Source organism: Girardinichthys multiradiatus, chromosome 9 (assembly GCF_021462225.1).
Source record: "Girardinichthys multiradiatus isolate DD_20200921_A chromosome 9, DD_fGirMul_XY1, whole genome shotgun sequence".
Classification (NCBI taxonomy): domain Eukaryota; kingdom Metazoa; phylum Chordata; class Actinopteri; order Cyprinodontiformes; family Goodeidae; genus Girardinichthys; species Girardinichthys multiradiatus.
In genome coordinates this window covers 34,632,894-34,643,940 of record NC_061802.1, presented here as the reverse complement: position 1 = coordinate 34,643,940, position 11,047 = coordinate 34,632,894, and the positions used below count along the sequence as shown (strand labels likewise).

The following is an 11,047-nucleotide window of genomic DNA, read 5'->3' as shown; positions in this document are numbered from 1 at the left end:
AGCCTATCTTTGCATGGTTACTCGTGCCTATTTCCAGAAGTCATTGATCATTGACTCACCAGTGGACATGTTGCCAGTCCATCATGGAGAGACACAGAGACGCACAGGACAAATAACTGTGCATGCACACACTATACTAAAGGCAGCTTAAAAATACCAGTCAAGCTAACATGCATATTCTATGACCGTGGAAGGAAGCTGGTGCATGAGAAGGTGAGCAACTCATGAACGGGGAGAACGTGCAAACTACATACAAGGTAACAGTGCTAGCAACTGTACCACAGTTAGTCCTAAATAATTAAAACAGCAAATGCAGTTTTAAGACCTGGAGCAACGAGGGGACATTGTACCCCCTCGATATTTGGACAGATGCACACATAACCCAACTGCTTGAAAAGACACACAAGATTGTGGACGTGTCCAGCATGTTTAGGGAGAAAGAGAAGGAGAGTGGGTTTGAGCAGTCTCCCGAACACTTCAGCGTTAAAGTCAAATAACGTATGCAAAGTTATTTAGACGCAAACAAGAGTTTTCCTCCATTTCTGGGTCTCTGCTGTCCCGCTGTCATAATTTATATCCCGTTAGATAGCCATGCATGGCTTTGTTTAGAAGTTATAGTTAGCTTGCACAAAGTACAGTGTGAAAACAAACATTACCAAAAGAAAAGAATAAAGTCCGCTTTTGGTCCAGACCAAAACAAGCGTACGAAAGTTAAATACGCAAAGTTCAACAGATGGGGAGGAAGTGGGTGAGAAGTGAAAGCCACATTAAATACCCCACCATCTGCAGGGAGGAAAGTGGAAATTGTGTGCCATGTTTTTTCTCGGTGGTTTAGTTCTTGAAGTCAACAAAAGAAAGAGAAATATGGTCAATGTTACAGCAAACGTGTGTCTTGTTTCACATTTTTGTCGGGGTGCGACATTTCCACCCATATCCTCTGTCTTCTAACTGGAAGACAGAGGATATGGCCTTTATATGGCCTTTATATGGAAGGACCCTCTCCTTGAGAGGGGCTGGATTCTCTTCTACTCTGGAGTGGCCCGCGGGGAGAGGCGGTGAGCTGGGGTGGGTTTGCTTGTTGCCCCCCAGCTCAGCCATCTCGTGTTGGGGTTTACCCCAGTGGATGAGAGGGTCACGTCCCTGTACCTTCAGGTTGGGGACAAGTCTCTGACTGTCGTTTTGGCCTACGGGCCAAGCGATAGTGCGGAGTAACCGGCCTTCTTGGCGTCCCTGTCGGGAGAGCTGCATAGTGCCCTTCCCGGGGACTCCATTATTCTGCTGGGGGACTTCAATGCCCACGTGGGAAATGACAGTGACACCTGGAGAGGCATGATCGGGAGGAATGGCCTCCCCAATCTGAATCCGCATGGTGTTTCGTTATTGGACTTCTGTTCTAGTCACAGATTGTCCATAATGAACACCATGTTCAAGCATAAGGGTGTACATTAGTACACTTGGCACCAGGACACCCTAGGCAGGACTTTGTTATCGTCAGACCTTTGGCTGCATGTTTTGAACACTCGGGTGAGGAGACGGGCTGAGTTGTCCACTAATCACCACCTGGTGGTGAGTTGGATCCGCTGGAAGAGGCGAAAGGCGGACAGTCAGGGTCTGCTGGGAACGTCTGGCGGAGCTCTCGGCCAGGGATGCATTCATCTCCCACCTCCAGGGGAGCTTTGACCAGATTCCGGAGGATGTTAGAGAGATTGAGTCCAAGTAGACCATGTTCTCCGCATCTACTGTCGATGCTGCTGCTTGTAGCTATGGCTGTAATGTCTGTGGTGCCTGTTGCAACGGCAATCCCCGAACCCAATGGTGGACACTGGCAGTAAGGGATGCTGTCAAGATGAAAAAGGAGTCCTATCAGCCCACTTGTCCGGACGGGACATTTTTCTCCGGATACACGATGGACTCCTGGCAGAAGTGGAGGATTGTGTGTTTGTCGATAATGTCAGTCGAGGATGTGGAAGATGTGTATATAATTGGATGTTTGATATCAGGATTTCTGCTTTTTGGAGTCAGTGGTTACCTGGCATATCGAGAAATTCGGAGAATGTCAGCAGCTGTTCTGGCCATTGTAAGGCTGCCTGGCATGTGTGATGGGATCTTCAGAGCGATCAACACTCAGACTGAGATGTTACGTGAGCTGAATCGCAGACTGGATGTGATCCTTACACAGGATCACAGGCAGGTTGCGGTTCCTGGACTCAGGGGTGAAATGGGATAAATCTTGGAGAAAGTTGTTCGCTCGGATCTGGCAGAAAGACCAGGAATTTGGCTGTTTGGATTCGCCTTTGAGAAGCACCAGTGAGACTCTAAAGGCTGGCGGAAAATTAAGAGTCAGCCTAACCCAAATAATTACTGTTTTTCTGAATATGGCTCCCCTGCATGGCCTTGATGGCTGGCTATCTTCAACTTCTCCTGGAAGTTATGTAAACATGACGCTCTGCTCCCTCTGCCCCCTCCCTTCCCTGAGGACATCTGTGGACCTGCTCAGAACTTGGCCGGTTGATGTACATTCCAACGAACCATCAAGGACAATGGCCTCTGTGACAGTGCTTCATGGACTTACTTGCACACACTCACTTGCACACACACACATGCTCAAGATAAACATATGCACCCCTCACACCACCTTCACCATTCCCGGCATGATGTTGTTTTGTCAACTTGTTGCTTCTTTGTGCTGAGGTTTTTTGCAATCTCAAACTGTATCCTGCTAAGGATAAAGTGTGAAATATGTTTTTTTTCCCTCTACTTACCTAATGTGGCCTCTTTTCTCATCTAGCAAGGGCAGCGCCTGTGAGTGGGCAGCAAAGCCTTGGTGACCCGTCCCCCCATTGTCTTGTGTCATGATGTATGTTTGGATGGGTTGTACTGGAATTCTAATTTCCCCTCGGAGATCAATAAAGTATCTTTGAATTGAATTGAATTGAAGCTGAAAAAGGAGTCCTATCGGCTGTGGTTGGCTTGTGGGACTCCTGAGGCGGCTGACGGGTCCTGTGAGGCCAAGCGTGCCATGGCCCGGGCTGTGGCAGAGGCAAAAACTCGGGAATGGGAGGAGTTTGATGAGACCATGGAGAAGGACTACCGGTTGGCCTTGAAGCGATTCTGGCAAACCGTCCGACGCCTCAGGAGGGGGAAACAGTGTTTCGCCAACACTGTTCACAGTGGGGGTGGAGAGCTCCCGGCCTCGACTGGGGACATTATCGGGCGGTGGAAGGAGTACTTCAAGGATCTCCCCAATCCTGCTTTCACGCATTCCCTGGTGGAAGCAGAGGCTGGGGACTCGGGGTTGGACTCTTTCACCACCCAGGTTGAAGTCACAGAGTTTGGTTAAAAAGCTCTGCCGAGTACCTCAGGTACCTGGATGTTGTGGGGCTGTCATGGTTGACAGGCCTCTTCAACATTGCATGGCGGTTGGGGACAGTGCCTCTGGACTGGCAGACTGGGGTTGTGGTCCCCCTTCATAAGAAGGGTGACCGGAAGGTGTGTTCCAACCATAGGGGGATCATAGGGGGATCACACTCCTCAGCCTCCCTGCCTATGCCATGGTATTGGAGAGGAGAGTCCGGCCGATAGTTGAACCTCTGCTTCGGGAGAAGCAGTGTGGTTTTTGTCCCAGCCGTGGAACACTGGACCACCTCTACACCCTCTCCAGGGTGCTCAAGGGTTCATGGGAGTTTGCCCAACCGGTCCACATGTGTTTTGTGGACCTGGAGAAGGCATTCGACTGTATGACTCGTGGTGCCCTGTGGGGGGTGCTCCAGGAGTCCGGAGTTGGAGTCGGACCTGTTCCCGGTGCATGTTGGACTCCAGCGGGGCTGCCCTTTGTCACCAGTCCTGTTCATAACTTTTATGGACAGGATTTCTGGGTGTAGCCAAAGGCCAGAGGGGGTCAGGTTTGGGAGCCAGTGGTCTCTTCCTTTTGCAGATGACGTGGTACTGCTGGTCCCCTCTAGCCAAGACCTACAGCATGCGCTGGGGCGGTTCGCAGCCAAGTGTGAAGCGGCTGGGATGAAGATCAGCTCATCCAAGTCCGAGGCCATGGTTCTCAACCGGAAAATGGTGGCTTGTCCTCTTCAGGTTGGAGGGCAGTTCCTGCCTCAAGTGGAGGAGTTCAAGTATCTTGGGGTTTTGTTCATGAGTGAGGGGAGAATGGAACGGGAGACCAATAGAGGGATTGGTGCGGCTGCTTCAGTAATGGGGATGCTGTGCCGATCCGTTGTGGTGAAGAGAGAGCTGAGCCGAAAAGCGAAGCTCTCGATTTACCGGTCGGTCTACGTTCCTACCCTCACCTACGGCCATGAACTTTGGGTCATGACCGAAAGAACGAGATCCCGGATACAAGTGGCTGAAATTAGTTTCCTCCCGCTGGAGTCCAACATGCACCGGGAACAGGTCCGACTCCAACTCCGGACTCCTGGAGCACCCCCCACAGGGCACCACGAGTCATACAGTCGAATGCCTTCTCCAGGTCCACAAAACACATGTGGACCGGTTGGGCAAACTCCCATGAACCCTTGAGCACCTTTGAGAGGGTGTAGAGGATCGTCCAGTGTTCCACGGCTGGGACAAAAACCACACTGCTTCTCCTGAAGCAGAGGTTCAACTATCGGCCGGACTCTCCTCTCCAATACCATGGCATAGGCAGGGAGGCTGAGGAGTGTGATCCCCCTATGGTTGGAACACACCTTCCGGTCACCCTTCTTATGAAGGGGGACCACCACCCCAGTCTGCCAGTCCAGAGGCACTGTCCCCGACCGCCACGCAATGTTGAAGAGACGTGTCAACCATGACAGCCCTATAACATCCAGAGACTTGAGGTACTCAGGGCGGATCTCATCCACCCCCGAAGCCTTGCAACCGCGGAGCTTTTTAACCACCTCGGTGACTTCAGCCTGGGTGATGAAAAAGTTCAACCCCGAGTCCCCAGCCTCTGTTTCCACCACGGAATGCGTGATGGCAGGATTGAGGAGATCCTCGAAGTACTCCTTCCACCGCCCGATAATGTCCTCAGTCGAGGTCAGCAGTCTCCCGCCCCCACTATAAACAGTGTTGGCGAAGCACTGCTTCCCCCTCCTGAGGCGACGGACGGTTTGCCAGAATCGCTTCGAGGCCAACCGGTAGTCCTTCACCATGGCCTCACCGAACTCCTCCCAGGTCCGAGTTTTTGTCTCTGCCACAGCCCGGGCCGCAGCACGCTTGGCCTCACGGTACCCGTCAGCCGCCTCAGGAGTCCCACAAGCCAACCACAGCCGATAGGACTCCTTCTTCAGCTTAACAGCATCCCTTACTGCCGGTGTCCACCACCGGGTTCTGGGATTGCCGCCGCGACAGGCACCGCAGACCTTACGGCCACAGCTACGGGCAGCAGCATCGACAATAGATGCGGAGAACATGGTCCACTCGGACTCTATGTCTCCAACATCCCCCGGGATCTGGTCGAAGCTCTCCCGGAGGTGGGAGTTGAATACATCCCTGGCCTAGGGCTCTGCCAGGCGTTCCCAGCAGACCCTCACTATGCGCTTGGGCCTGCCAAGTCTGTCCGACTTTCTCCTCCTCCAGCGGATCCAACTCACCACCAGGTGATGATCAGTGGACAGCTCAGCCCCTCTCTTCACCCGAGTGTCCAAAACATGCGGCCGAAGGTCTGATGATACGACAACAAAGTCGATCATCGACCTCCTGCCTAGGGTGTCCTGGTGCCAAGTCCACTGATGGACACCCTTATGTTTGAACATGGTGTTCGTTATGGACAATCCGTGACTAGCACAGAAGTCCAATAACAAAACACCACTCGGATTCAGATCGGGGAGGCCATTCCTCCCGATCACGCCTCTCCAGGTGTCACTGTCATTCCCCACGTGGGCGTTGAAGTCCCCCAGCAGAATAATGGAGTCCCCAGGAGGGTCACTATCCAGCACCCCCGACAGGGACGCCAAGAAGGCAGGGTACTCTGCACTGCCACTCGGCCCGTAGGCTGAAATGATAGTCAGAGACCTCTCCCCAACCCGAAGGCGCAGGGATACGACCCTCTCATCCATTGGGGTAAACCCCAACACGAGACGGCTGAGCTGGGGGGCAACAAGCAAACCCACACCAGCCCGCCACCTCTCCCCGTGGGCCACTCCAGAGTAGAACAGAGTCCAACCCCTCTCAAGGAGATGGGTTCCAGAGCCCACGCTGTGCGTGGAGGCGAGCCCGACTATTTCTAGTCGATATCTCTCGACCTCCCGCACAAGCTCAGGCTCCTTCCCCCCCAGCGAGGTGACATTCCACGTCCCTAGAGCCAGCCTAAGCATCCGGGGATCAGGCCGAGGAGGTCTCCACCTTCGTCCACCACCCAATCCTCTTTGCACCGGTAATATAGTACTGAAATCTAAATATTTATTTATGCGTCACAAATCTGGATTATTAAAAATATATTTAATAAAATAAATATTTATAATATAGTATTGAAATCTAAATATTTATTTTATTAAATATATTTTTAATAATCCAGATTTGTGACGCATAAATACAGTTTGAATATATGAGTTAATATGGTTCCAATATACTCATTATATTACATTTACAGATTTAAAGGAATTCATGACACAAGAACAATCTAAATTAGCCATTATTGTTAATTGAACCCACTTAATTTGCAAGTATGAGAAGCACATGCTTTCTTTTTAGAAAAAGGTACTCTCATCTGGAGAGGCAGTATTTACCTCAGTAGATTGATATGTCAGTTGTTGAGACAGGAATAAAAGATTATTTATTGTCAAACTAGACAATGAAAGCTCATGTATTACATGTTTCAGGCTGGTTATCTGTTGTTAAACCCAATTAAATTAAATGCAATTTTTCTTCTAAATTCTTTTAAAAACTGATTTGAGTCACAGAAACTTGTGTTACTTCAATCGTCCTAATCACACATATCTTGCCTGAAGAAAATCAGGCTGGTTCCACTGGCTGCTAGCCAGTCCTCAATTGTAACAATCAACTGAGTGATTAGGAGACTCTATTAGCAATTATTTCATTAGACATATTTTTGATTTACACCAAGACAGCTATAGCAAACATTTTAATTCATTCCTCTCAGTTTTTATGATTTAACGCTGTACGGCACAGAGTCGGTAAGGTTTGGGACAGCGAGTTCCTCCCATCCTGAACTCCAGACTGGGCTGCTCTCCTGCAGGAGGGAACAACTTGAACCTCTGAAGGATGGAGGTGAAGAAGAGGAACAACTCCATCCTGGCCAGCTGCTCCCCAAGGCACACACGTTTACCTGAAAATACATAGTTCAACACATTGTTAACAATTACATTTATGTGATATGCTTGGTTGCTTGCTCCAGTGATACTTTGTAATTTAAGTAACAATATAAGGATCGTAAATAATGACAATAATGGTAACTATAGGGCCGTGGTACAAATAGTTTTCTGAGTATCAGGGTTGCTTCAACATAAAAACAAATCCTGGAGGACATTTTATTTTATTTGTTTGTTTTCCTAAAAGTTACTCCGAAGTCCTTATTTGAGTATAAAATTAAAAGTTGATAAAAAGTCAAAATCTAATTTCAAGAATCAAGTCAAAATGAAAAAAATAAATAAATTGGGCGAAAAAAGTCAAAAAAGTATTTCTTGATTAAAAGTCAAAATATTGAGACTAAAATGTAAAATATTTAATGTCTTGAAGAAAAAGGTAAAATGCTGTTGTGTTTTTTTTTACCAAAATAACTTATTTACATACTACTTAGGTCCTAGCTTAGTATAATTATTACAATGCTAACATAACATTTTGTCTTGAAAACAGTAGCTTGAGGTTGTTTTTAAAATTTTTTACCGTTTTCTCGACATTTGTTTGTTGACTCAAATATATACACATTTCAACATTTTGTCAAGGTAAACTTCTACGAGTACTTTTTTTTTTTTTTATATAAGTGACCCTCTTAGAGTTCAGATAGATAATAAGCATGTTTAGGTAAAAGAACAGAGCCTTTAACTGCAGCTCCTACATCTGTCAGAAGTTTCTCAAGATGGCAACTTTCAAAACATTTTTAAAATATACATTTGTAAATGTAAATTATTTCTTCACTTCTTCCTGATGTCAGTATCTACCAACATTAGTATTAGTATTTCAACCTGGAAAGACACATAACGGAGAAACAACAAGAAGACGGTTAAAAAATGTATTAATGAAAGATTATTTCTTTGGCGCTCGGACCCCTGAGGGAGACGTAAACACTGAGGATGAAGTAGGTTTGAATAAACATCTTAGGATTATGATTAGGTACGTCTTCCCCCCCTGGGATCCGATTCTGGTGGTGGTGTAAGCCTTGGTATGGAAGGAGTTGGGAGCCCATGGTGGAGAAGGGGTGGAGGAGGGTCGAAGCTCAGCAGAAGAGAGGTGTTTTCCATGCAGAGGGTCTTTAAAAGTGATGCCCTGGGAGATCATTGGCTGAGGAGGAGCGTGGACCTGTCGTTGATTGGAGCAGTCAGTGAAGAGTGATTGGACGCGGCGGGGGTGGTGAGTCTTCCATGTTGAATTTTCGTTTAAACACCATTAGTTGAATTATGAGAACCTCCACAATCTTTAAACTTTCTTCTCTCCTTGAGTTTGAATAATAAATGTCAGTCAGTCATTTTTTATACCGCTTATTCCATAGTGGGTTGCGGGGAAGTCTATGGGTGAGAGGCAGGGTACACCCTGGACAAGTCGCCAGTCCATCCCAGGTCAACACACAAACAACCATGCACACACTCATTCACACACCTAAGAGTAATTTAGAGAGACCAATTAACATAACAGGCATATCTTTGGACTGTGGGAGGAAGTCGGAGTACCCGGTGAGAACCGGTGAGAACCCACACATGGACGGGGAGAATATGCAAACTCTGGCTGGGAGTCGAACCCAAGACCTTCTTGCTGCAAGGCTACCAACTGCGCCACCGTGCTGCCCGAATAATAAATGTATTTCCTCTAAATAATCTGAACAAAGTCAGACACAAGCTGTTCATGTGCGTTTGGGGGGTGTTGTTGCTTCAAGACGTGCCCTGGTATGGGAGAACTTAAAAGTTTTATATTTTCTTATTCTTACGATTTATCATTACTAACTTTAAGCAACTCTTAAATTAACTGTTTATTTGGTTTCTATGGTTTCTTATTTAATTATTTCTCCTACTTCAGGGTCGAGCTGGTATTTAAGTTTCCTTAATACTTTGTGCAATAGGTCAGCTTTGTTAATGAGCTATTTTAGAGTTATGTTAATTCCTTGCTTTTGCTTAAACCTAACCTTAAATACTTTAAAATATTCCTGTTTTGTTACTTGATTTTTTATGTACTTTGAAATCATTGGGGTAAATAAAATCCATGTTTTTTTTTTTTATTGCCACTCTAACCATCTTAAGGCCTACATTCCTCAAGGCATTATCTAATTAACATAAAAACACTTTCACATTTAAAGAAGTAAATGTGTATAATAGCACATTATATTTCAAAAACAAATTATGTGTGAAAAAGTTGTTATTCTATAATGTTCAAACGTTATAAGAGCAAAGTAAAATCAGTTCCACTGGAAAACAAACAATTTAATGAATACTCAGTTTCACAGTTTTACATAAAGTACAAATATTCATCAGATGCTAACTGTCTGCAAGCAAAGACATGCTAACTTTATTAAACTGTATCAAGCAGACTGAAAAAAACGTTGAAATCACTAAAATAAAGGACTAACCTGCAGAAAAAGGCATGAAAGCGTCTCTCTTCCTAAATTTACCATCCTGGTCCAGAAAGTGCTGAGGGTTGAAGGAGTGAGGAGTCTCCCACATCGACTCATCATGGAGGACAGAGTGAAGTATAGCAAATACCATGGTGCCCTGATAACAAAACCAAAAATCAACTGCTTTACCCACTTACTCTTAAGTCACACTTAAATGTTTAAAAAAAACTGTAGAATTACATAAAAAGAACCTAAGAGAATACAAAAGCAGTTTTCAAATAATGATTTCATCTATTTAAAAAAAATAAATACATTTTCCAAACCATTCTGGCCTTATGTGAAGAAGTAATTGCTCCATAAATCTCATAACTGGTTAAACCATTCAGCGATGAAGTGTTTGTGATGTCTGGCAATAGTTTTTTACCTCGCGGTGAACAAATTTTGGTCCGCTCCTCATTGCAGAATTAATTTATTTCAGCTACAATGGATGCTTTTTGTGCACAAATGATTTGTTTAAGGTCATGCAACAGCATCTTAATCAGATTTTCTTGCATTTTTCAGCACTTCATACAATAAAACACTAAAGTAATATGTTCCCAAATAGAGTCTATAAAGCACTTTGGATTTCACTGGTTTAAAGTTATTCAAAAGCACAAATACATAGTTTAAATGTACAACTTTCACTATGTTGTAGATGGCATTCTTGTTGTATTAACATCTGAAAACTAAGAAAATACAACTTCCAAAAATCAAAAAAGTGTATTCAGTAGTTTGCAGCTCATCATCAATCCCCTGAGTGTCATCTTTACAGCTCATCATGCACAGTGACTATGTGCCTATTTCTCTGCGGATCAAGCCTTCAAACTATGACTCATCCTTGCAGCACTTCTATACTTCAGGGCACTTTGGCCTTAGAAAAACGTCTATAAAACGACTCATTTGATAGTGAAGCATAAACTTTATTTGCCATTTTTTCATTGAAACTGTAGCTCAGAGAGTAGACCAGTGACTGCAGCTAAACAGGACCAACATATGCAGCATACACATGTGCACAGAAACTCACAAGTACAGCTGCAGACTGCAGCCAAAAGCTTCTCCTCATAAACAGCAAGGCTTTAGTTTTTGTTAAAGGTTTAATATGAAAAAATAACTTCATAAAAATGGTATGGCTATTGTAAGTATTGATGTGCACTGATTGTTATGGTTGAGGTAATCCTATTATGAAGGGGATTTTTAGACTCAGTAAAGCACCAACAAAGCAGCAACTGAGAAAGGCATCATGTTTGAACAAGCCAGTGCAAAGTAATTAATCATTTATTATTAACAGTTGCTTGTTCA

At 45.4% G+C, this 11,047-nt stretch overlaps 1 protein-coding gene across 1 annotated transcript; it reads right to left on the bottom strand.

Moving 5' to 3' along the window:
* Positions 1-6,737: 6,737 nt before the first annotated feature.
* Positions 6,738-9,862, bottom strand: LOC124873923 (cytochrome P450 2K6). The gene is made up of 2 exons (XM_047374979.1): positions 9,725-9,862; positions 6,738-7,276 (listed from the first exon to the last, which is right to left on the bottom strand). Exons 1-2 carry the CDS (start codon positions 9,858-9,860, stop codon positions 7,101-7,103), a joined length of 312 nt encoding a protein of 103 aa, XP_047230935.1. The 5' UTR covers positions 9,861-9,862; the 3' UTR covers positions 6,738-7,100.
* Between the last annotated feature and the right edge of the window lie 1,185 nt (positions 9,863-11,047).